The 27376-nt window shown below is 39.8% G+C and overlaps 1 protein-coding gene across 5 annotated transcripts in view; it reads left to right on the forward strand.

Moving 5' to 3' along the window:
• LOC140206139 (xenotropic and polytropic retrovirus receptor 1 homolog) overlaps window positions 1-27376 on the forward strand; it is a 371957-nt gene that overhangs the window by 148735 nt on the left and 195846 nt on the right. For all 5 annotated transcript variants that reach the window (XM_072274355.1, XM_072274359.1, XM_072274357.1 and 2 more), the window contains exon 3: window positions 19974-20075. In XM_072274355.1, the coding sequence (XP_072130456.1) occupies window positions 19974-20075 (102 nt within the window). The remainder of the gene's footprint in view (window positions 1-19973; window positions 20076-27376) is intronic.

Below are 27376 nucleotides of genomic sequence, written 5' to 3' on the forward strand. Positions count from 1 at the left end.
TGCACCATTATTCCTAGATCCCTCTGTTTTACTGCATTCTTCAATGCCCTACCATTTACCATGTATGTCCTATTTTGAATAGTCCTACCAAAATGTAGCACCTCACATTTATCAGCATGAAACTCCATCTGCCATCTTTCAGCCCACTCTTCTAACTGGCCTAAATCTCTCTGGACTTAAGATTTCTAATTTACATTTGGACTAATGCTGGGGATCTGACAGTGAAAGAACCTGGCAAGACCCAAACTGAGCTTTAATGAACATGATGTGGTAATTATATTAGTGGATTTCATGTACAGTTTTTCCTTCATTGGTACTTCCTTATTAAAATTCTATCAAAATCATAGAAAACTATCTTGGAGATAATTTGTTCTGCCTTTTCCGTAGATTGTATAAATGAGCTTTATTTGTCACATGTACATTGAAACATACTGTGAAATGTTTTATATTATGTCAACGACCAACATAGCCCTAGGATTGTGCTGCAAGCAGCTCACAAATGTTGTGATGTTTCCAGCACCAATATAGCATGCCCAAACTGCACTAACACAGGCCCTGACCGTACATATTTGGAGAGGATACCCATGTGGTCACAGGCTGAACGTGTAAACTCCTAACAAACAGCAGTGGGAATCAAATCCTGATAGCTAATCGCTGGCATTTTTTCCTGTAAATGACTGAAAGAAATTGAATCTCAAGATAATTATCAGTACCGTGTTCATGATCTTCTGCAGCTTCTTTAGGTCTTGGACAGAACAACTTCCATACCAGGTTGTGATGCACCCTAGAAGAATGCTTTCTACGGTGCATCTATAAAAATTAGTGAGGGTTTTAGGGGACAGGCTAAATTTCTTTAGTTTTCTCAGGAAGTAAAGGCGCTGGTGGGCCTTCTTGGCAATGAACTCTGCTTGGTTGGACCAAGCCAGGTCATTTGTGATATTGACCCCGAGGAACTTAAAGCTTTTGACCTGTTCCACTTGCACACCACTGATGTAAGTTGGGTCGTGCGGTCCGCTACTCCTTCTGAAGTCAACAACCAATTCCTTTGTTTTGCTGACGTTGAGGGATAGGTTATTGTCTTCGCACCATGCCACCAGGTTCTTAATTTCCTTTCTGTACTCAAATTCATCATTACCCGAGATACGGCCTACAATTGCTGTGTCATCAGCAAACTTATATATTGAGTTTGTTGGAAACTTGGCTACACGATCATGGGTGTACAGTGAGTACAGCAGGGGGCTGACTACACAGCCTTGTGGGGCACCAGTGCTCAGAGTGATTGTAGAGGAGAGCTTGCCCCCTATTTTTACAGCGTATTCTGTCTGTGAGGAAGTTGAGATCCAGCTGCAGATCTGAGTGCTAACGCCCAGGTTCCGGAGCTTAGGAATCAGTTTATTTGGAACGATGGTATTAAAGACAGAGCTGTAGTCAATGAAAAGGAGCCTTACGTATGCATCTTTATTCTCCAGGTGTTCTAAAGAGGAATGTAGGGCCAGTAGTCAACAGAGGACTTAATGGTGATGGCAAGAGTAAAGCTTAGGTTATTTCCCCCTTACAAAGCATTGATCCCAATGTTAAGGTTTAACAGCACAGATCAAGAATTAATACAGGTCCACAATCCCTTATCCGAAATCTTTGGGGCAGTTGCATTTTGGAATTCAGAATTTTTCGGATTTTAGAAAATTGATAATTATATTGATAATTAACCTGTCTCTATGCCGGTGGACTTTAGGACCCGGGAGAGCTCCGGACCTACGCACATCCTCCCGTATACTTTAAATCATCTCTAGATTACTTATAATACCTAATACAATGTAAATGCTATGTAAATAGTTGTTATACTGTGTTGTTTAGGGAATAATGACAAGAAAAAAAGTCTGTGTGTGCTCAAACAACGAGTGCTGGAGAGAGAACTTCCGGGTTTTCCCTATCCACGCTCTTTTTGACCTTTTCACAGTGAAATTAAACACAAAGTCAACAGTAAACACAGAACGTATAGTTAAGTGGGATAAATAAAGGCTACAAATACTATTACAGTTTTATTAAACATTCAATAAAACGTAAAAATATACATCTTCAAACCAACCGAATCAAACACATGGTAAATAACGTAAATGCTCTAGGACATATACAGGTTCAAACTAAGCTAGTTAAGTTTCATTATGCCTGACAAACAAAGCTAAATACGCTACAGGTACCTGATAGGCCAGGAACAGGATTCTCAAGTTATGAAGCAGCACTACGACAGATGGCGTTTTTAAAGACTTCTTCAAGTGTCGTTTGTCTCATTAACATAGGTTGTCTAAGCAATCTTTCTTTAACTGAGTAAACTGCCAGAATCTCTTACTCACTGATAAATGCATGTTGTTCAAGGCCAGCAATTAACTGATCACACATTTTCACCATATCGACTATGGGGATTTTTTCACCTGTATTCACTATGACATCGTCATCACTACTATCTTCATGCTTATCTGTATTTAACACCTTTTCAGTAATTTCCCCATCACTCAAGGAATGCACAATAGGTGCATCATTGTCGATGTTCGGCACTTCTTCGATGTCAGCTTCCTCTAATTTATTTACACTTTTGTTCGATAACATTTTAGCTTAAGTTACGAGGTTTGATATCATCATCTCATTAGTGACACGAAATCCTTCAAAGTCTTGATCTGTAGGTTCATTTACATCAAGCATCATTGTAGGCCAAAGTCTCTGCCAAGCATTTGCTAATGTTAATTTATCAACATCATTTCAAGCATTAGCAACTGCGTAAATGGCATCCTTAACACTGAACTCTTTCAGGAAGTCTTGAATTCCTACTCCTCTGTTGACTGCAGAAAGTATACAATTCAAAAAATAGTCTTTACACTTGCTCCTCATGGAGCGTAAAATTCCTTGGTCACAAGGCTGTAATATAGATGTCACACTGGGGCAAGTAAATTGCGAAAACATGACTTTTCACAAGAAGTTCGGCAGGGGGATGTGCGGAGCAGTTGTCCAGGAACAATAAAATGTTACAGTTTTTTTCCAGTCCAGCTTGCTTGCAATGAGCTCGTGCCGCTGATACAAAGTAGTTATTGAACCAGTCAGAAAACATTTCTCGGGTTACCCATGCTTTCTTGTTTGCATAATAATGCACAGGTAAATTGCGTACACCTTGCAGAAATCTCGGATGTTGGCTTTTTCCAATCACTGCCAACTTCACCTTGAGTGTGCCTGCTGCATTGGCACACCCAAGAATAGTTAACCTGTCCTTAGCATCTTTAAAACCTGTTGGTGCTCTCTCATCAGCCGTTGGTATGTTTTTCTAGGAACATAGCGCCAGTACAAAGTTGTTTCATCAGCATTGTAAATTTGTTTAGGGCTGAGGTTTACATCAGATACTATCTTGGCAAATTCGTCAATGTAATTTTCAGCTGCTTCATGATCAGCAGAAGCTTTTTCACCACAGAATTTCAGATATTTTACACTATGACGCTTCTTAAATTACTGCAGCCAACCCTCTGAATATTGACACTCACCTTCAATGTTCAGTTCTTCGTGGTATATTCTAGCTTGTTTCATGATCAACATGCCATTCAGCGGCATACATTCATTTCTTCTTTGTCTAATCCATTCAATCAACACACAGTCAAAATCTTCCTTTTTTGCCCTATACATTGTTTTCCTATTTTTCATTAGTTTATGGTCATCACTTTCACTATAAAACTTCAGTAACTTGTCTTTCTGTTTCTTTAAATCATATACAGTGGTAGTTCCGATGCCATTCTTCAGTAAGGCGCCACACAAATACACCATGATCAAGCTTCTGCAATAACTCCACTTTCTGCGTTATTGATAGAGAAGATTCCTTCTCTTTTTCTCATTGTTACCCATAGGGGTATCTGCAGCTCTTTTTGACATTTTCACAGTGAAATTAAACACAAAGTCAACAGTGAACACAAAATATCAGCGAACAGCAAATGCACGTGTAACCAGTACGAGCACTGAGCCACAACTGACGTCTGGCAGCCTCTGCTAGTGCTGCCACGTCACACCTGAGTGACGTCAGCTGTTGGCGAAAAAGACATCGGTTTTTGGAGCTTTTTGGATTTCAGAATTTCGGATAAAGGACTGTGGACCTGTACCAAGGTTTCCAGTTTGTTTGGTTTTGCGTCCCCCACTTATTGGTATTAGAATGTTTGGAAACTGACTTTTCTTTAAAGATTTTGAAGACCATGGCAGGAAAAGTCACACCAAGCAATCTGCACTGAATCATTTGTGTCTTTTTGATCGCCAACTGGTTACTTTATTTGAAAGTAAGTTTTTCATGTGGTGCCTTGGCAAGTACATTGACAATGGGCAATCTCTGATATCTTGCTCAAGTAAAGCTTGATCAGTATCTTGAATGTGAATTTTGACCTTTTTGGTAGGATGGAATGCATTGGACTTTCTCACCAGAATATAATGTATTTTACAACAGAATATAATCTATTTTACATTTCATAGCAGACATCTAACAAATATCACCAAAAAATACTAAAAGCAGAAACAACGACTATTTTCACTCTCTCATTTCTGCTCAGTAACCCAAGGACACCAAGCTGTCCGCTACTATACATTACCGGTAGCAGAAGATGGCACTGGCGAGACATGGTGACACTTTGCAGGCAGCTAACAAAACGACTAACAATTCTACTAAATATACTTCTTCAAGACTACAATCATTGCAATTGCAAGCCTGCAATTTCCTGCTGAGAGGTGTGCTCTTGAACCGTTTGTACAACCTAGCTTTTTTGTGATAACCTGAAATGTTTGGTTAACTAGAATGGAGAATGCAGGTATGGTCACAGCGGTCATTGCTAGAGTGGACTTGAGCCCAGACTGAAACTTTGGGCTGGATTAAAGTGGCAGGGCCTGGTCCCAAGAGCAGATAACAAACCGATATTTGGCTGATTGAAACGCTGAGCCAGATTAAAAAGATTAAGGCTTTGAGGCCGAGGGCAGAGGACAAACTGGTGTTCATCTCACTACTCTATGAGGTTTTACTCGCCTCAGCATTGAACCTCGCTCTGAGTCTGTGGCCTGCTGCAGAGCTGAACTAGCTTCATGACTGTGAACTTACTTTCAGGAACTCTGCAGTTCATGTTGTGTGGATTGCTTTTCGTTTTTTTATTGTTTGCACAAGTTATTTTTTTTCACACATTGAATGACTGTCTTTGTAGTGTTGTGTTTCTTTGTTTTGTGGCTACCTGTAAGAAGATGAATCCCAAAGTTGTTTATGGTATACATACTTTGGTATTAAATGTACTTTGAACTTCCATAAGGCAGAGATTGAACATTGAGCTTTTAATGTTTATATGGTTCATTGAGACATGAAAAAGCTATTTTCTTTCTTTCTTGATGTCATCTGCTATAGGGAAACAAGGAAATTGTTCTGGCTATTAAATAATTGGTCATAGGCCAGAAATTAGTTGAAAATTGAACATCAGAAAAGGTTTGATTTCGATAAATAGTCAACAATATCTGTTTAGATAATACACATCAAAGTTGCTGGTGAACGCAGCAGGCCAGGCAGCATCTCTAGGAGGAGGTACAGTCAACGTTTCAGGCCGAGACCCTTCGTCAGGGTCTCGGCCTGAAACGTCGACTGTACCTCTTCCTAGAGATGCTGCCTGGCCTGCTGCGTTCACCAGCAACTTTAATGTGTGTTGCTTGAATTTCCAGCATCTGCAGAATTCCTGTTGTTTCTGTTTAAATAATGATTTTTTTCATCTAGAATCTTTTGCGGTTGGTATCAATTGGTTGGCCATGTGAACTAGTTAGTTTAACTTGTATTACAAAAAAGTGCATTAAATAGGTTGCTCAAGAAATTTTTACAAAATTCATAAAATCTGTTGCTACTGTTCCCAGCGTTTAAAATAGCAGCAGCACTGAGTGAAATCCTTAAGCTAAATTCAACTGGGAGTGGTCATTCCGAAAGGATTTACTTTTTTTCTGATCTTGCAGGGAGTGAACTAAGGTCTCTATGTGCATCTATATTTGCATTTCTCCTTTGTTTGCTTCACTGCAGCAAGGTCTTTTGACAGTAGCTTTGAGCTGTTGCTTTGACAGCTGAGCTTCGGAAGTATTCAGTTAACCTTAGTGTTTTTCCAAAAAAGTGGAATTGTTGTCTTACAGTAATGAATGGCATATGTATCGGTATTCACCTATCTTGTCTATTTTATGATTTCAAATTATGTCTCATATTAATAGAAAAATTGTAGCCTGGAGGATAGTGAAGCCTGACAAGAGTAAAACAAAATTTCAAAACAGCAGGTTAAATAGGTTCCTCACTGATTCACTGAGTTTTTGCAGTCACATGAATTTGTAGTTCAAAGCTGCAAAAGATGTTGACTATCTATTAAATTGGAAAAGGGAAGGAATTATGCTTAGAGATAATAATAGCTGCTCTTTAAATCAATTGGGTAGGCAGTGATCAATTATAGATAGGTTACATTCTATTCCTTGTACATATTTTACATACAATTTTGTAAAGCTGTCTTGATGTGGATAGGTGTAAGATATAATTATGTTTTTATTCACTAATGCAAAAGCTGCAGTTTCCTAGCCATTGTTGAATTTGCTGACAGATTTTTTAGATTGAAAGTGTTGATTTCTGGTGTAGTTTTGCTGTACTCCCAAATTGCTATTTTTTGCCTCTTATACTTGCATTTCAGATTCTTTGTCTAATGTGCAAATTTGCGCACACTAATATTGATAGCCAAAGTACAGATGAGTAAACTTCTACCAGAAACAATTTGGTGTAAAGGCAGCTTCTCAATAATAGGTATCTGATGAAATCTCCCTCAGGCAAACAAACCATCAATGTCAGTTGGTACTTCTTCATCCCTTCAAATTCTCCTTCACTTTTTTTGTTCCTTTCTTTCGCACATTTGGCAATCTCTATCCCAGACACCCACTCCAGTAATACAGTGACAATGGAGAGACCTAATGGGACATCTTACTAAGGGATTAGTGCGGCAGATCCATGTCACATTGTCAGATGGCAGAAAATATGATTGATCCCAATGACTACTTGCAGAAGTTTTATGCAATCAGCCTACCCATGCTGGTGAGGAACAGCTGCTGGGATAGTAGATGGCAAAGCAGCCTGCTGAGTCCTCCTCATAATCTCTGGGCCATGAGTGATAGATGTCCCACCTCCTTGATGGTCATTCAGAATGATGGCTGACAACCGAGAAAGGAACCACAAGACAACAATAGCTATAAAATCTTGTTAAAAAATTTGTCATGTATCCCGTGACAGGAATAAAGAGCCGGCAGAAGTAGAAAACACTTTGGAGTCCAGTATTGCTATTAACTAATAATATTTATTAGAAACTACGCAATACAGTAATATAAATGTAGATAAATCAAACAGGTTAGCAATGATTATATAAAAGTAAGTGTGGAATATAAATGAAAATCAAGCTTCTTCAAGTCTAGGGGTAAAAAGGTACAGTCTTATGATGATGAATAAAGTTCAGTTCAGTTTGTGGTATTGAGTTGAGTAGTGATGGAGAGAGAGAGGGAGAGATTTGAGTCTTCAGTTGAACTGACGCTGTCGATCTTCTCGTTGTCCTCCGAAATCCTTTAAAAGTCACCAACTGTGACTTCCACAAAGGGGACCAGTTTTCTGTGGTGGAGCTATCACCCAGGCAAGGGTGAACACATGGACAACTCCCCACCAGTCACTGTCTTTTCTTTTCACTGCAAGAGCCACTGATCGGTCTGCCTGATTGATCCTCCGAAAACCCACTTTTTCTGCAGGCACAACAAAGCTCATTCAGTGTCCAAAACATGTGTCTGAGGTCTATATCATCTGACCTCCTGTTTATCTCACCGTACTGGGTACCACCTTGTCATTCAAATAACTCCGCCCTTCTCTGTCTGTGTAAGAATGTACAAGCAGGCAATGTCCTTGGAGAAAGTATAAACAACCTGTGAACAGTCTTTGTCTGTCTCTCTCTTTCGAAACAACATGTCGGTGTTAAATAACTCTCTCTCTCTTTTCAGAAGCACAGTTCATAGGGGTAATCAAGCACAGTTTATAGGGGTAATTCAGGACCCCGTCACAAGGGTTAAAAATAGTTTTGTGGTTTAACTTATCCCTTCTCCACTCCCAGATGAAATTATGTCTCCCAAGTTTTGCAAATTACTGTGATGAATGAGAAGTCAATATTACTTTCCTTGTTTACCTGCAATTTTTTGAGGCCCATTCTGCATGTTAAGCAGGGTCTTGTAGATAATAAATGGAATTGAAAACTGGATTCTTCCTGCCAATGTGAAAATTTTAATACATTTTCAACATTATTGGTTATACCTACAATAGCAGTACCCATGCTAGGCTGTAGGTTATTCATTACAGTTCAGCATCCAACACAATTATGCCCTCAATTCTAATCAACATGTTCCAAAATCTGGGCTTCTATACCATTCTCTGCAACTGGATCCTTAACATCCTCGTTGGGAGCCCACAGTCTGTGTGGATTGGAAATAACATATACCCCTCGCTGATAAACAATACTGGCACACCATAAGGATGTTGCTTAGCCCACTGCTTTACTCTCTCTGCACCCACGACTATGTGACTAGCAACAACTCAAACAACATATACAGTATATATTTGCGTTTGCGTTATTGTTGGCAGAATTTCAGATTGAGATGAGTTTAGAGTGAGATAGATCAATTGGTTGAATGGTGTCACAGCAACAACCTTGCACTCGACATCAGTAAGACCAATGAATTGAATGTGGACTTCAGGATGGGAAGTTGAGGGAACAAACGCCAGTCCTCATTGAGGGTTCAGCATTGGAGAGGGTGAGCAGTTTCAAGTTCCTGGGTGTCAACATCTCTGAAGATCTATCCTGGGCCCAACATATTGATACAATCACAAAAGTCACAACAAAGGCCATACTTCATTGTGAGTCCGAAGAGACTTGGTATGTCACCAAAGACTTGCAATTTTCTACAAATGTACTGCAGAGAGCATTCTAACTGGTTGCGTCACCATCTGGTATGGAGGGGGCACTGCACAGGATCGGAAAAAGCTGCAGAAAATTGCGAACTCACTCTATCATGGGGATGAGCCTCCCCAGCACTGAGAGCATCTTCAAAAAGCGATGCCTCGAGGAGGAGGTACTGGAGCCTGAAGACGTTTCAAGAACAATTTCTTCCCTCAGATTTCTTCCATCAGATTTCTAAATGGACAATGAACCCATGAACATTACCTCACTAATTTTTTTTTTCTTTTTTCTTTTCTGCACTACTAATTTTATTTAAAATAAATATATTTAATTGTAATTTATATGTTTTAATTATGTATTGCAATGTACTGCTTCTACAGAACAGCAAATTTCATGACATATGCCAGTGTTATTAAACCTGATTTTGCTTGTCAATCATGAAGGTCAGTCACCAGAAATTAATTGACATTTTTGTAGCTTCCAAGCAACTGTGTGCTTTCACAGTTCGCAGAATGCAATCCCCTTGTTGCCTGTTGAGTTTGATTCACTTTGTAATTGGATAATCCATTGCTCTAATGCCCAAATGAGTCTTATGGCTTCTCACATAAAGTTCTTGCTGAATTTGATTTTGCAGTGAATATATGTTCTGAATTCAATAATCAATCCAGTGGGGATTAAAATAGAATGATAGAAATGATTTTGAATTTTTGATCACAAAAACAATTTAAGTTGCCATAGCTACTGAAGATGCATCATTTAACTTGCAGCGCAGGTCTTTATACAAAAACATGACCTTCTAAACAAATATGTTAATTTAAAAGCAGTCTTCTTAAAACTAAAGAGCAGCTTTTTCTGTCACAAAATTCTGCTGGAACCTTTTTTGTTTCTTTGTATTTTTGTTTTGTGGCACAGTACATGGCAATACATGATAAAAAAACAATTACAATAAATATATGTGTGGTTGTGTAAAATAAATGAGTAGTGCAAAAAGAGAGGAAAATAGTAGTGAGGTAGTGTTCATCGGTTTTTTGACCATTCAGAAATCTGTTGTTGGAGGGGAAGAAGTTGTTCCTGAAATGTTGAGTGGGCATCTTCAGTCTCCTGTACTACCACCTTCATGGTAGCAATGAAAAGGGGGTGTTTCCTGGGTGGTGGGTGTCCTTATTGATGAACCTTTTTGAGGCATTTCCTTTTGAAAGTATCCTCAATGCTGGGAAGGCTAGTGCCCATGATAGAACTGGCTGAGTTTACAACATTCTGCAGTTTTCTACAATCCTGTGCAGTGGCTACCATGAAGGTGGCTACTAGATGGTGATGCTATCAGTTAGAATGCTCTCCTGTGTATAGCTGTAGAAATTTGTGAGAGTCTTTGATGACATACCAAGTCTCCTCAAACTCCTAAGAAACTATAGCCACCGCCGTGCCTTCTTGGTAAATGCATCAGTGTGTTGGGCAGAGTTGATGTTGATACCCAGGAACTTGAAACTGGAACTGTAAATTTTGCTGAATGAGATCCACTCGGTTGTTTTTTTTAAATATCAAAAACAGACCAATGAAGGGGGAGAACATTGAAGATTTGCCTTTTATTTCATTGCATCTTTCAGCTCTATAGGATGCATCCTATTTCATCCATGTTATTTCTGGCTGAAGCTGCTTGCAAGTGCTTGAGGCTTATCTTTCATATTCATTTGCTGGACTCTGGCATAACTGAAGATGGGATATGGTGGAATATACTCTTCCCAATATTCATGAAATTGTCTTCCAACATTTATAGCTGGCTGGGGAAAGAATGGATAACTTAAAACTGATCCACAAGTTGGAATATGTAGCAGCCTGTCACATCTGCTGCTACATATGCAGGCAATTCTGTGAGGTTGGTATCCTGGCCAGTTTTTCTGTTGCCTCATTAAATAATTCCATAAGCTTAATCAGACTTTGTTTTACCAGTAACTAATGTGTGCTGCCTCTCCTTAGTTAACTCATGCATTTCCAGTATAAGCTATGATATCTGATTGTTTCCAATACATTGATAGGTTGACTGGCCTCACAATGAAATCATAGAATCGTTGTACCACAGGAGACTACTGTTGTAAATGCAATCAATTCCACATCCTTGTCCTTTCCACAGATAGCACCAGATATCAGGATTCAACCAGGGTGGCTAGAGCTGCAAGGCTGCACATTGTGCCTCCCAAAGGTATTTGACATCAGCTAAGTAATAACTACACAACGAACTCTAGCAGTCAGTGCTTCTGTCTTGCAGCTCTAATCCTTCTGGATCTGGATCAATGCTTCCTTGCAATACTTGCCAGTTCTCTCAATAATTCTATGGGTTTGTTTGTCTGTTTATCTATTTATTTGTTAAATTACAGTGCAGAACAGGCCCTTCTGTCCAGCACTCCCCTGATTTTAAGTCTAGTCTAGTCACGGGACAATTTACAATGCCCAGTTACCTGTCAACTAGTACATCTTTGGACTGGGAGGAAGGTGGAGCACCCAGGGGAAACCCACGCAGTCATGGGGAGAACGTACAAACTCCTTGCAGGCAGTGGCGGGACCTCGAATGTTCACGTTTTCTCCCACTTTGCATTCATGGTGATGACGGTTAACTGACGACTTCAATTTACCTTTGATTAAATTTTACTACCAAAAAGAAAGAAAAAAGTCAGTGGCGTGTTGACAGACATATGAAGGAGGAGGAGTTGCTGTGGTACAGTGAAATAAGGAAAGAAAGAAAAGAACTAATGGATGGCTTCCCTGGATACATGATGAGGAGAATAACTGCCTTATTTCTTATTAAAATTCTAAGATAACTTAAAGGTAGGTTAGTGATTTCATCTGAAGCAGTGGAAGGTGAAATTAATGTTCTGCTTTTCTCATTTATTTCACATCATCTATTAATTGTGGTAATTTTTTGAGTTCATTGGTTATCATTCTTGATGTAATCTGACTGTGAAGTTATAAACATCACAAGTGTTTATTTAGCTGTTGATATCCAAAAACAATAGTTTTAGGCATAACCCAGGAATTCATTTCTTACCTTATCTGACCTATTTCCAGCAATAAAAAACATAAAATACACTCTTTATGCCACAACCCCACCACAGGTAAAGATATATTTAGTTTCATTGCCTCCTGAAAATAAGAAAGCAGATAGAAATTTGTCATGGTACCAAGAGCTGCTTAATTCATGTTTCAAGTATTTACCAGGTATTTTAATATATACTCAAACATTCAGTAAAGGATACTGTTCAGGAGATTAGTTTTTCACTGAAACACTATCACCTGAAGAGTGGATTCTTTTGTGTTGTCTATTCTCCATCGTTCAACTGCCTCTTCTGTACAAGTGATCACAGGTGCCTATGATCCATGAAAGGAAGCAAGAAAGTAAGAAGACTTGCATTTTTAAGGAGCCTTTCAGGACCTTGATTTGCCCCCGGAGCACACAAATGCTGGAGGAACTCAGCAGGTCAGGCAGCATCCATGGAAAAGAATAAACAGTCAACATTTCGGACCCTTCTGGTCTCAAACTAAAAGGCGACTTTTTACTCTTTTTCCATATATGCTGCCTGACCTGAGTTCCTCCAGACTCTTGTGCATGTTGCTTTGGATTTCCAGGATCTGCAGAACCTCTTGTGTTTAATATAAATCTCTTTTCTGACACGGCCTGCTTCGCTCAAATTGGCTGCCATGTATCATTTGATACGTTTGTTAAATACCTTTTTGTTCTTTAAAATGCGTTTGGAGTGTCTTGATATTATGAAAGCTGTTAACATAAATTTAAGTCTGCCTGTCTTAAAGTGACAACTGAGATTATATATAGAAACATGTTCAGATGGGTGCACCCGCGATCTTCTCATTCAGTGAGGCATTCTTGATTGTCTTAGTACAGGTGGCCCCCGTTTTCCGAACTTTTGCTTTATGACACCTCACTGTTATAAAAGACCTACATTAGTTACCTGTTTTCGCCAACAGAAGGTGTTTTCACTGTTACGAAAAAAGGCAGCGCGCGCCCGAACAGCCAGGCTCCTCCCCCGGAACTGCACTGTAGCCGTCATTGATTAAACACGTGCTTTATCTCAATTTATTTTGTGCATCCGTTAGCAAGATGAGTTCTAAGGTATCGGAAAAGCCTAAAAGAGCTTGTAAAGGTGTTACACAGCGTAAAACTAGACATAATTAAGTGTTTCGATCATGGTGAATGAAGTAAGGACATTGTCCACGCATTGAGCTTGCCTGCGTCCACCATTCGCACTATTTATGCACAGAGAGAAAGAATTTTGAAAGCTGCCAATGTTACTGTTGGTTCTGCTCATAGCAAAGTGGTCTCAGTCGGCATCCAATAATAGATAAAATGGAAAGTCTATTACTTGAGTGGATACAAAGCGTGGTGTTCCGTTAAGTTTTCTTATACTTAAGGAGAAATCAGTCAGTCTTTTTAATAAGCTGACACAGAAGGTACTGAACGATGGTGATGAAAGTGTTGCGTCATTGGGTGGTTTGATCGGTTTTGGAGGCGAGGGCAGCTTCATAGTTTGAGCAGTGGTCCCCAACCTCCGGGCCGCGGACCGATACATTGCCGTGAAGAATGCAGTGGTGCAGCGGTAGGTGGAATGCACCCAGCACATCTTTAAGAAAAAAGCCGAAATAAACAAGCTAATTAATTAGGTGCCGCCCGGCACGTAAATGTTGGCCCAGATCAGAGGCGATTGCCGATTGCATCAGGTGGTTATTCATATAAGCAAGTGTTTAAATGTGATGAAACTACAATTTATTGGAGTCTTCCCGATTCCAGTAAGTGAAACTACACTGTACATACATTATTTCTATTTTATATAGGCTGTGTATTTTTATGTGTTATTTGGTATGATTTGGCAGCTTCATAGCTTAAAGGTTACTGGAGAGAGTGTTTCTGCTGGGAGCACTTCCACAAGATTTTCGCTGTGCTAGTCAGCGCTGCAGAAAAGTATTTCTACTTTATATAGGCTGTGTATTTATCATATTATTCCTGCTTTTACTATATGTTACTGTTATTTTAGGTTTTATGTGTTATTTGGCATGATTTTGTAGGTTATTTTTTGAGTCTGGGAACGCTCAAAAATTTTTCCCATATTAATAAATGGTAATTGCTTATTCACTTTACGACATTCCGGCTTACGAACTGTTCCATAGGAACGCTCTACCTTCAGATAGCGGGAGAAACCTGTACTTTATCTCATTTTAGTTTGCTCTTTGTAAATTGACTGCTAGTTTTACAAGCATACTGCACAATGGTATATTTATTTTAAAATGATGGAGAATGTAATTTCATTTCAAACGCAAAACATCACTTCTCCCAGAGCTAGTAAAACTGAACAGTATTTGAAACGTCTGAGTTCAGAACTTTGGAAGTGTTTTTTTTTGCTTTTCATTTTCCCTGTTGGAGCACAGGTAAGGTTGTCATGCAGAACTTGAGCCCATGACCTTCTGAATCAGTGTAGAGTTTTAACAGAAACAAATAGTTTCATATTGTTCATATAAATTTTTATCATTGTCAAGCTATCATTGTTTCTAAGTTCTAAAATACTTAATTTCTTTTAAAAATATGTATTTGAAAGAGAAAAGGTTCCAATTGCTGCATTGATCAATAGAATGAATGGTTTCTTACTGTGATGTAGTAATCCATGATATTTTACTAAAATTTATTCGATACAGACATTATGAGCCAAAGGCCTGTTCCTGTACTGTACTATTTTTTTGGAACAAAACTTGTTTACTTCCTAATCAACACACTCCCTCTTCCCCTTCCCCTTCCCCATCTTTTTATTCTGGCATCTTTCCTCTTACTTTCCAGTTCTGAAGAAGGGCATCGGCCTGGAAGGTCGACCGTTGGTTCATTTCCATAGATGCTGCCTGACCTGCTGAGTTCCTCCAGCATTTTGTGTGTGTTGCTTTGGATTTCTAGCATTTGCATATTTTCTTGTGTTCATGATTTACTTCCTAATCACTGCTTTGGCAGGCTCTTCCTAAAGGAGAGTGAACAACACATACAATATCCAACATCAAACCAAGAGTTCAGTAGTATTAAGTTTGGTTCAGTTCAGCACACTGCTGTTAACTAATCTGGTCACAGGGCCATTCTTCGCCAAAGCACCCCAGTCTGCATCATGAGGAATTCTGTAGATGCTGGAAATTCAAGCAACACACATCAAAGTTGCTGGTGAATGCAGCAGACCAGGCAGCATCTCTAGGAGGAGGTACAGTCGATGTTTTGGGCCGAGACCCTTCGTCAGGACTAACTGAAGGAAGAGCCAATAAGAGATTTGAGAGGGGGAGGGGGAGATCCAAAATGATAGGAGAAGATGTCTCAAAAACAGCAAAAAACTCCTCAAAAACAGCAAAAAAAAAGTAACCAGAATCCAAGAACACATCCAACATTGACCCCTAAGTGCCCCAAAATGAGTCCACAGCCTCGCCAATTAATCCTACTGACGTAGATCCCAAGACTCCTGCACTTTCCTCTGATAGTAGCTAGCACGAGGGAGAGGAAGACTGGTCAAATGCAGGCAGGTGGTGATGAACACTTGCCTGTTCTCTGGTCTCGTCTTTGTCAATTTCAACCTTGCTTGACACCTCAATCAAAAAGAAGAAATGGAGGCAATCATGGGCTCATGCCCTTGATGGAACAATCAAAGAGAAACAATGAAAACAATCACAGGCTCGCAGCCCGCTTCCAGGCTTCCAAGTCGCACGCTCTGCATCAAACCTCACCAAACTCCGTCAGAGACAGTAAAGCACCAGGTTGCTCAATCAGCCCCAAAACAGCACCAAAATGTAAATCGCAGGTTCCAATTGCACACACTCTAGCAGTCGGATCATTTTGAAAGAAGTAAAAAAAAGAAATTTTGTGTTTGTGAACTGTCTGCTGGATGTTCCTTTTGGTTGTGTTGTTCTTTATATACTAAAAAAATTGGCCCTTCCGGCCCAATGTACATCTGCTGTACAATTTACGTCTCTGGAATGTAGGAGGAAACCAGAGCACTTGAAAGAAGCCATGAGTTCACTATCAGCAATAGCATTACACAAACCACTACTCTACTGTGCCACCCAAGTGTTACTCAGTATGTTTTTATTTTGTTTTTATGTGCATGAAGGCTGTGTATATTGTCTGTCCCCAATAAAAGTAGGAAAATAGAAAATGACTTACTATCCATCTCACTTCAGGACAGTCTGAGAGCCATCAGCTTCTTCTTCCATTAAAGGCCAAACCTGTACCTCTATAACAGCATAGACATTTACCTAGCTGAACTTGTTCTCACATTGAACAACTTCTGCAGATCAAAGATAAAGCACCTACATGGGCCTGAGCCGCCTTTGTTGTTTTGTGAGATATGTGACATAGACTTAGTTTCAGTCCTACTCAGGTCCACTCCCCAATTGTTTTCCAATACAAATTAACTTCTATATCAATACTATTTTCTGCTTTGGTACAGAACTCAGAAAACATCATTAATTTTGCAGCTAACTTTCACTTTGCTCTCACATATCCAACTCTTCCCTTTCTGGATAGTTCTCTCTCCATCACCATAAAACCATAAGATATAGGAGCAGAATTGTCATTTGACCCATCAATTCTGCTCCAGCATTTCATCATGGCTGATCCATCTTTCCTCTCAGTCCCAATCCCTTCATGCCCTGACCAATCAAGAATCTATCAACCTCTGCCTTAAATATACATAAAGAATTGGCCTCCACAGCTGCCTATGGCAATGTATTCAAGAGATTCACCACCCTTTTGCTAAAGAAATTCCTCCTCATCTCTGTTTTAATAGAACACCCCTCTCTTCTGAGGCTGTGTCCTCTAGTCTTAGACTCTCCTACTATAGGAAACATTCTCTCCACATCCACTGTATCAAGCCTTTCACTATTCGATAAGTTTTAATTAGGTCACTCCTCATTCTTAGGAATTCTAGTGAATACAGACCCAGAACCATCAAATGCTTTTCATATGACAAACCGTTCAATCCTAGAATCAATTTTGTGAACCTCCTTTGAACCCTTTTCAGTTTCAGCACATCCTTTCTAAGATAAGGAACCCAAAACTGCTCACAATACTCTAAGTGAGGTCTCACCAGTGCTTTATAAAGTCTCATCATTAAATCCTTGCTTTTATATTCTAGTCATCGTGAAATGAATGCTAACATCACATTGGCCTTCCTTACCACAGACACAACCTACAAACTAACATTAGGGAATCCTGCACAAGGACTCCCAAATCTCTTTGCACCTCAGATTTTGTATTTTCGCTCCATTTTGAAAATAGTTTACCTTTTCCATTCTTCTTCATTTCTTCAAACACTAGAGGGCAGCACTGATGGAAGATGCCAGCTCCCAACCAAGTATGGTGCCACACTACACTGCCTCCAGTGTCTTATCATCTGGACGGCAGCAGCCAGGCAAGCCCGTAGCTTGAGGCCTGGTCCTTGCTGCAATGGAAGCCACTCTGCTGCTTTGTTGCCTGTCTTACCACCAATCCTCATAGAAGGATCAGAAATGGAGAGAGTGAGCAGTTTCAAGTTCCTGGGTGTCAGGATCTCTGAGGATCTAACCTGGTCCCAACATATCGATGTAGTTACATATCGCTCAAAATTTCTGTTACTGTGAATAGCTAAACGAGTAAAAGATGACCTGATTTCCAAAAGACATAAAGTTAAAGATGACACATTTCTTTAATATTTTAAGCAAGATTACTTTTTTATTTCCATCTTTTACAGTTTCAAAATAACGAAAAAAGGAAAAGGGCCTGATGACATGAACATTGACTTCTCTAACTTCTGTTAATGCCCCACCTCCCCTTCCTACCCCAGACGTTATTTATTTATTTATCATTATTAATTTTTTTCTCTCTCTCTCCTTTTTCTCCCTCTGTCCCTCTTGTACACTGATTCATCACCCCCCTTTGATATGGTCAACAACATGTAACATCCTGACTTCTATACTCAATAGCCTGAAGGCCAGTGTGTCAAAAACTTTCTACATGACCACAGAAACAACCCTTTGCCATAGGGTTAGGGTTAGATGTAACCAGTAAACACCCATTTACAACCACACCATTTTTTATTCCCCCCACATTCACATCAGTTCCCCTGCCTCCACCCCGTCCCTCACCAGATGTTACCACATACCAATACAATAGGAACAATTTACAGTGTCAAGAACAACAGCATAGAATTTATAAGCAAAAATTCCCATTGAGATATAAATAGAAGTTTACATGTTCACATTGGCTCACTCTGTTTGGATAACTGCTTTATGTTCCTCTTGCTAATATCTTTAAGCTCAGTATTTTAATCAATAGTTAACTGACTTGACGTGCACAATTAGCTTTGTTCCTTTAGAGAGGGTTAGAGCAGTTGCATTGATGCACTCTTTATTTAAATGTATTAAAAGTTTCTAGAACTAAATGTAGTTTCGATATAATAGAAGTGGTTTTTTAGCAAGTTGATCTAATTAATTGTTTTTTCTTTTAAAATTTTTGTGTTTGAAAATATGGAGTAGAAATTTTGGATACTGTGGAATTGAATAGCATCAATAAATTTACTTGCTGGAAAAATAATATATCACTAACTCGAGTGCAGATAAGAATGGAGTACATGAGTTAAGGAATCTAGAAGTGGAAGTGAACAATGCATGAGAAGCCACTAACAATATGCTAGTTCCCGTGTAACGTCAGGATTAGGACTACCAGACTGGATAACAGTTTCTTCCCTCAGGCTATAAGACTAATGAATATGCTGCCACCTTTCTTCACTAGGACAGTGAGCTGTGTACTGTGTGCCTGTGCGGCGTACTACATGTAGTTTGAATTAAATTTTATTTACTTATTTATTGTAATATTTTGTTTTATGTGCTGTGTGAGTTTGTTTGGTGTTTTTAATATTTTGGTAATATTTGAATAATATAACAAAAAATTGTTTGATTAAACATTCTTTGTTGTTTACATAATTCATTACGGTTTATATGTAAAAGTATGTAAATGGTATACATCATTATGCCACCATATCATATGTGAGCACCTGGCTGAAAGACAAGTTCCTGGCTCTTGTGTTTTTCTTTCAATTAGTTTTTGGAGTTACAAAACATAACAGTTTTGTGGGTGCACCATGGTCCAGAGGACCATGTTTCATTTGGTTATCTATATGTATAGTCAAATGACAATAAACTTGAACAAATGTACCTGGCACACTGTGGAGAGTTTTGCTTCTTTACTCTTAAAAGAACAGTGAAATACTGGACAAAGTGTACCACATTTTGCAGCTTTTCACCAGTTCACTAGAGAGAAAAATTGGAGATGACAAGTCTATCAAATAATGAATAAGCTGGATGAGGTATTTTATGGAGAAAGTATTTCTGCTCATAGGAGAATCCAGTTAATTTTACAACTGTAGTTGCAAAAATAATCTCTGCGTACGATGAGCGTTTTCTTCATTGAAATATGATTGGACCATGGTGCTTAGAATCACAGTAAACATTTTAGGCAAATAACTTGGGCACTAACCCAAATAACACACACAAAATGCCGGAGGAACCCAGCAGATCAGGCAACGTCTGTGAAAATAGATTGTGTGCATTGCTTTGGATTTCCAGCATTTGCAGACTTTATAACTAACTTAAATAGAGCTTTTCTAATTTGATGAGAAGTAAAGCAGTTAAAATAACTCAGCTGTGCCATCTTCAAATATTGATTGTTTCCCATTAGAAGGTAGAAAAGGAAAACACTGTAATAAGTAATGTTATCTGATTCGGTGTAAAAAAGGATGATACAATTACAGTTGTATTACACCTGAACAAAAGTTGAAAAGGTACAATGTGAGCCAACTTTCATCAATAGCTTATATTTTGCTTATAGGTGCATGTTGAATCTAAGCAAATATTTACACGTCAGGTCTAAAATATCTAAATTAACCTGGAATATCAGTAATATTTTTCTATTTACATCCACAGTTACAGATGAAGATACCGTTAAAAGATATTATGCCAGGTTTGAAGAGAAATTCTTCCAGTTCTGCGAAAAGGAACTTGCCAAAATCAATACATTCTATTCAGGTAACATTTGATGTAGAAAGAAAATCTGTTTGGGATAACGTGGTTTTGTCTTTGTGTAATCTGCAAAAAATTAGAAATAATTGCAAATTACCAATAGTATTTTATTCCTGTAATTTCCCTACAACTTACTAGTTTATTTCTGCCCTTACATCAGTTTACTGCTAGGATTATTATGAAAAACCATTGAATATAAGCTAGATGGGTAGGTAAGGAGCATCCATCCGCTGTCATAACATTGTGGAACATTGTGTATCATTTATCACTGAAAATTAGATGATTTTTTGGTAGAGAGTAAAAAGCAATTACATTCTTCGGCAAAATTTAAGAGGGGTATATGGGAAATTCCTTTCTGACTCGCTGGAACAGGGATTCCCAACTTTTTTTATGCCATGCACTGCTACCATTAACCAAGGGGTCCATGGACCCCAGGTTGGGAACCCCTGCTCAAGAATGATCCAGGTTCTATACAGAATTCAATTTCTTTACAAAGTGATCTCTGCTCCAACCAAAACTAGGTCTGTCTCTTCTATAATTGAATTCCATGAAATACCATCAGAATTAGGTATATTATCACTGACATAGAGTATGCCATGAATTTTATTGTTTTGTAGCAGCATTACAGTTCAAGTCAAAAGTTACTATCACAAATCTGGTAGTGGAGGGGAGAAAGCTGTTCCTAAAATATTGAGAGTGGGTCTTAATCCTTCCCAATGATAGCAATGAGAAGAGGGCATATCCTGGATGGTAACAGTCCTTAATGATGGAGGCTACCTTCTTGAGGCACCACCTCCTAAAGGTGTCCTGGATGGCAGGAAGGGTTGTGCTGTGATGGAACTGGCTGAGTCTACAATCCTCTGCAACGTCTTTCAATCCTACACATTAGAACCTCCATAGCAGGGGGTGATGCAACCAGTCACAGTGCTCTCCACTGTACATCTGTAGAAATTTGCAAGAGTCTTTGAGGATGTACTAAATCTCACTATATACCTAATTAAGTAGAGTCACTGGCATGTCTTCTTCATCAATGAATTGGACCCAGGACAGAATCCATACAGCCATCTTTGCCTGGAGGCCATTCCTTCTGACTTTCTGAATGAACCTGTCATGAGGAACTTTGTCAAGTACCTTTCTAAAAACCATATACAGCACATCCACTGCTCTACCTTCATCAATTTGTTTTGTGACTTCCTCAAAAACTTTATTGAGGCTCATGAGGCACAAAGTGCCCCTCACAAAGCCATGCTGATTATCCCTAAACAGATTGGGCTTCTCCAAATGCTCATAAATCCTGTCTTAAAGAATCTTTTCCAATAAATTGCCCACCACTGATGTAAAAATCACAAGTCTATAGTTCCATGATTATACCTGTTATCAGTCTTAAACAAAGCAATATTATTTGCCACTCTCTAATTATCTGGTACTATTCCTGTAGCCAGTGAGAATACAAAGATCATTGCCAAAGGTACAGCAACCTCTTCCCTCATTTCCCACAGTAATATGGGATATATCCTATCTGGCCCCGAGAGCTTATCTATCCTAATGATTTTCAAAAGTTTTGGCATATCTCCTTTCTTAACGTCAACATGTTCCAACACATCAGCCTATTTTACAGTCTTCATATTCATCAAAATTCTTCTCACTAGTGAATACCGAAATAAAGTATTCATTAATGACCTTCACTCCCTCCTCCAACTCCAAGCACACGTTTCCTCTTTTATCCCTGATTGATCCTACACTCTAGTCATCATCCTATTCTTCACGTATGTGTAGAACTCTTTGGGGATTTCCTTACTCCTACTCACCCAGGCCTTCTCATGTTTCCTTCGAGCTCTCCTAAGTCCATTCTTAAGCTCCTTCCTGGTTACCTTGTAACTCTTCAGAGCCCTGTCTGATCCTGCTCTCTAAACCCCTAAGTATGCTTCTTTCTTCCTCTTGACAAGACGTTCTATCTAGTGTCAATCTCAACCATAGTTCTTTCATCCTACCATACTTTCCTGACTGAATTGAACAAACTAATCCAGAACCCCATGAAAGTGGTCCCTAAACAAGCTCTATATTTCCATTGTGTATTTCCCTGAGTACATCTATTCCCAGTTTATGCTCCCAAGTACCTGCCTAATGGCTTCATAATTCACTATTCCACCCCCCCAATTAAATGCTTTCCCATATAATCTGCTCCTATCTCTGTCCAAGGTTATGGTAAAGGTCACAGAGTTGTGGTCACTGTCTCCAACCTGCTCAGCTACCAAGAGATCTGTCACCTGACCAGGTTCATTGCCAAGTACCTGATTCGGTATGGCTTCTTCTCTAGTCAGCCTGTCTACATATTTTATCAGGTATCCTTCCTGGACACACCTAACAAATTCTACCCCAACTAAACTTTTTCACTAACAAGGTGCCAATTAATATTAGAAAAGCTGAAATCAATCATGACAGCAACTCTGTTACTTTGCGCCTTTCCAAAATCTGCCTCCCAATTTGCTCCTCCGTTTCTCTGCTACTATTGGTGGGGGGGCTGTCTATAGAAGATATCCAATAGAGTGTTTGCTCCCTTCCTCATTCTGACTTCCACCCACACTGACTGAGTAGATGATCTATCCACAAAGTCCTCTGTTTCTGCAGCTGTGATACTATCCCTTATTAGCATGCCATTCTCACATCTCTTTTACCTCCATTCCTTCCCCTGTGATGGCCAAGTCTCTGCAATGGCCAAAATGTTGTAGTTTCATATGTTGACCCATGCTCTAAGTTCATTACTCTTGTTCCTGATACTTAATGTATTAAAATAGATAAATTTCAACCCATCCAATTGATTGGAATTATGTCCTATCCACTACCTCTTATACCTCACAGTCTATCTACACACTGCCTCTGCCTTCACACTAAATGCTCTATCCTCTACCTTATCACTCTGATTCCCATCTCCCTGACAAACTAGTTTAAACTTCCCCAAGAAGTATTAAAAAATATGTTATGAGCTGTTCCACCTTGAATTAAGCTGTTATAATTCAGACAAGGAGGTTCCCAAGGACACCCATGTGGATATCATTTAGCCTGGTTGCCCTATCAGTTTTAAAGTTAGTAATTCCATCTAAAACATTGATTGATAATTATTAACATTGTCACTAAATGTGAACAGTATTGTCTTCAAGTATGAAGTTAAATGCTAAATAATTATTTAGTACATCCCTGAGAGCCTTCCAGATTTCTTCAGCCATTAACAATTCTGGATCTTTGCCTGACTCAGAAAAATTCCTTCCATAATTTTCTACATGCTTCTTTCTATTATCCTGTGAGTTCAGAATCAGGTTTATTTTTACCAGCATGTGTCGTGAAATTTGTTAACATAGCAGCAGTAGTACAACGCAATACATGAAAATATAGAAAGAAAAAATAAAATAAATAAGTAAATCAAGCTATGTAAAAAATAATATACTTAGCTATAGCGTGGCTGCTGCTTATACCTAGTTGAGTATTACAGTATAAGCTATCATTTATTGATGCAAAATTTAATGGTTGCATCATGGTCATGGGGATGTTCACTTGATCTGGTTATTTATTTTATTACTCAATAGGAGTTTGGATTATGTGGATTGACTACAATGTTTCCTGCATTACAACCACAATGCACTGAGGTTCATAAAAATCATTAAATGTGCAAGTCTTTTCTTGCCATTAACTATACTTAGTAGATCATGTCATTGTGCAAACTAACATAGATTAGTCAGCACAGGTGGAGGGGGAGATAGTGTTGAGGAAAGAGGTAGGCTGCAGAAGGATTGAGACAGATTAGAAAATGGGTGAGAGTGGCAAATGAAATATAATGTTGGAAAATGCATGATAATGCACTTTGGTAGTAGAAATAAATGTGCAGGTTATTTTCTAAACAGAAAGAAAATCCAAAAATTTGAGATGCAAAGGGACTTGGGAGTCCTTGTGTAGAACAACCTAAAAGTTAACTTGCAGGTAGTATTGATGTTGAGGAAGGCAAATGCAATTCATTTCAAGAGGTCTAGAATACAAGAGCAAGGCTGTGATGCTGAGGCCTCACCTTGAGTATTGTGAACAGTTTTGGGCTCCTCATCTAAGAAAAGATGTGCTGACATTGGAGAGGGTTCAGAAGAGGTTCACAATGATGATTCTGGGAATGAAAGGGTTATCATATGAGGAACGTTTGATAGCTCTGGGTCTGTACTGACTGGAATGAGGGGGAATCTCATTGAAAGCTTTCGCATGTTGAAAGGCCCAGACAGAGTAGATGTGGAAAGGATGTTTCCCATGGTAGGGGAATCTAGGACGAGAGGGCACAGCCTCAGGATAGAGGGACACACATTTAAAACAGAGATGAGGAGTAATTTCTTTAGCCAGGGGGTGGTGAATTTGCAGAATTTATTACCACCGGCAACTGTGGAGGCCAGGTCGTTGGGTGTATTTAAGGCAGAGCTTGATAGGTTCTTGATTGGACATGGCATCAAAGTTTATGGGGAGAAGGGCGGGGAATGGAGCTGAGGAGTCTGGCCTGTGCCTCAGAAGGGTAGGGAATGGAACTGGATGGCAGTATTAATAGGGGACACTATAGTTAGAGGGACATATAGCTATTTTGTGGGCACTAGAAAGAAACACGGATGGTAGTTTGCCTATCCCAGGTGCCAGGGTTTGTGATGTTCCTGAACGCGTCCACAATATCCTGAATGGAGGGTGAGCGACTAGGGTCATGCTACATAATGGTACCAATGACATAGGGAGAAAAAGGGAGGAGGTCCTGAAAGCAGAATACAGGGAGTTAGGAAGGAAGCTGAGAAGCAGGACCTCAAGGGCAGTAATCTCGGGATTGCTGCCTGTACCACACGACAGTGAGTATAGGAATAGAATGAGATGGTGGATAAATGCATGGCTGAAGGATTGGAGCAGGGGGGAGGGATTCAGATTTCTGAATCATTGGGACCTCTTCTGGGACAGGTGTGACCTGTACAAAAAGGATGGGTTGCACTTGAATCCAAGGGGAACCAATTTCCTGGTGTAAGGCCTGCAAATGCTATTAGGGAGGGTTTAAACTAGATTTGCAGCGGTAGGAAGCAAGGTGGAGGGGCAGAGGATGGGGTGGTTGGTGGACAAGTAGAGACAGCGTGTAGGGAGTTAGTGAGGAAGGATAGGCACATGGTAGAGCAAAGATGCACTCAGCCAGATGGTTTGAGATGTATCTATTTTAATGCAAGGAGTATCATAAACAAGGTGGATGAACTTAGAGCGTGGATGAATACATGGAACTATGACATTATGGCCATTACAGAGACTTGGATGTTTCGGGCAGGAACGGCTGCTGAGTGTGCCAGGCTTTAGATGTTTCAAGAAGGACAGGGAGGGAGGCAAAAGAAGTGGGGGTGTGGCATTGCTAATCAGGGATAGTGGCTGCAGAAAAGGAGGAAGTCAGGGAGGGATTATCTACTGAGTCAGTATGAGTGGAAGTCAGAAACAGGAAGGGGCAATAACTCGACTGGGTGTTGTTTAAAGCTCCCCACCCACTAGTAACAGGGTTATCGAGGATCAGATAGGTAGGCAGATTCTAGAACTGTGCAGTAATAATAGGGTTGTTGTGGTGGGAGATTTTAACTTTCCTAATATTGACTGGCATCTCCTTAGAGCAAGGGGTTGAGATGGGTTTGTTAGGCGTGTTCAGGAAGGTTTCCTGATGCAATATGTAGATGACCCAACTAGAGAAGAGACTGTACTTCATCTGGTATTGGGAAATGAACCTGATCAGGTGTCAGATCTCTCGGTGGGAGAGCATTTTGGAAATAGTGACCACAACATTATCTCCTTCACCATAGCGTGGGAGAAGGCTAGGAGCAGACAATTTGGGAAAACATTTACTTGGGGTAGGGGGAAATATGATGCTATTAGGCAGGAACGTGGGAGCATAAATTGGGAGCAGATGTTCTCAGGGAAATGCACAGCAGAAATGTGACATGGTGTTCTGCATAGGTATGTTCCATTGAGGCAGGGAATGGATGGTAGGGTAAAAGAACCATGGTGTACAAAGGATGTAGAAACTCTAGTTAAGAAGAAAAGTTTACAAAAGGTTGAAGAAAATAGGTACTGATAGAGTTCTAGAAAATTACAAGGTTGCCTGGAAGGAGTTTAATGAAATTAGGTGAGCTAGAAGGGGCCATGAGAAGGCCTTGGTGAGCAGGATTAAGGAAAACCCCAAGGCATCGTACAAGTATGTGAAGAGCAAGAGGATGAACTGTGTGAGAATAGGACCAATCAGGTGCGATAGTAGAAATGTGTGCATAGAGTCGGAGGAGGTAGCGGAGGTACTTAATGAATACTTTGCTTCAGTATTCACCAGGGAAAAGGACCTTGACTATTGTGGACTGAAACAATGGACTGAAACGCTTGAGCTTATAGACATTAAGGAAGAGGATGTGCTGGAGAATTTGAAAAGCATTAAGTTAGATAAGTCGTCAGCATCAGACGAGATTTACCCCAGGCTCCTGTGGAAAGTGAGGGAGGAGATTGCTGAGCCTCTGGCGATGATCTTTGCATCATCAATAGGGACGGGAGAAGTACTGGAGCATTGGAGGGTTGCAAATGTTGTTCCCTTGTTCAAGAAAGGGAGTAGAGATAACCCAGGAAATTATAGACCAGTGAGTCTTACTTCAATGGTGGACAAGTTGTTGGAAATGATCCTGAGAGGCAGGATTTATGAACATTTGGAGAGACGCATCTGATTAGAGATAGTCAGCATGGCTTTGTCAAGGGAAGGTTTTGCCTTATGAACCTGATTGAATTATTTGAGGATGTAACAAAACACATTGATGAAGGTAGAGCAGTGGATATAGTGTATATGGATTTCAGTAAGGCATTTGATAAGGGTCCCCATGCAAGGCTCCTTCAGAAAGTAAGGAGGCATAGGATCCAAGGAGATCTTGTTTTGTGGATCCAGAATTGTCTTGTTTACAGAAGACAAAGGATGTTTGTAGATCAGGGGTCCCCAACCTTTTTTGCACTGTGGACCAGTTTAATATTGACAATATTCTTGCGGACCAGCCGACCCTGGGGGGGTGGGGGGTGCGTGTTCAAATAGGGTTAAACTCACCTCAACATGTCTTTTACAGTTAGGGTTGCCAACTTTCTCACTCCCAAATAAGGGACAAAAGTAGCAGTCAAATCCCGGGACACTTTACCCCAGGAAAGACTACCATGACCATGAAGCCTTGCATGGGCACCTGTGTGCGCATGCGTGTATGTGGTGACTTTCCCCCCCACAAATTAGTTTTGCCTTCATCTTCCCGACTGTA

The sequence above is a fragment of the Mobula birostris genome, chromosome 12 (genome assembly GCF_030028105.1).
Source record: "Mobula birostris isolate sMobBir1 chromosome 12, sMobBir1.hap1, whole genome shotgun sequence".
Classification (NCBI taxonomy): Eukaryota; Metazoa; Chordata; class Chondrichthyes; order Myliobatiformes; family Myliobatidae; genus Mobula; species Mobula birostris.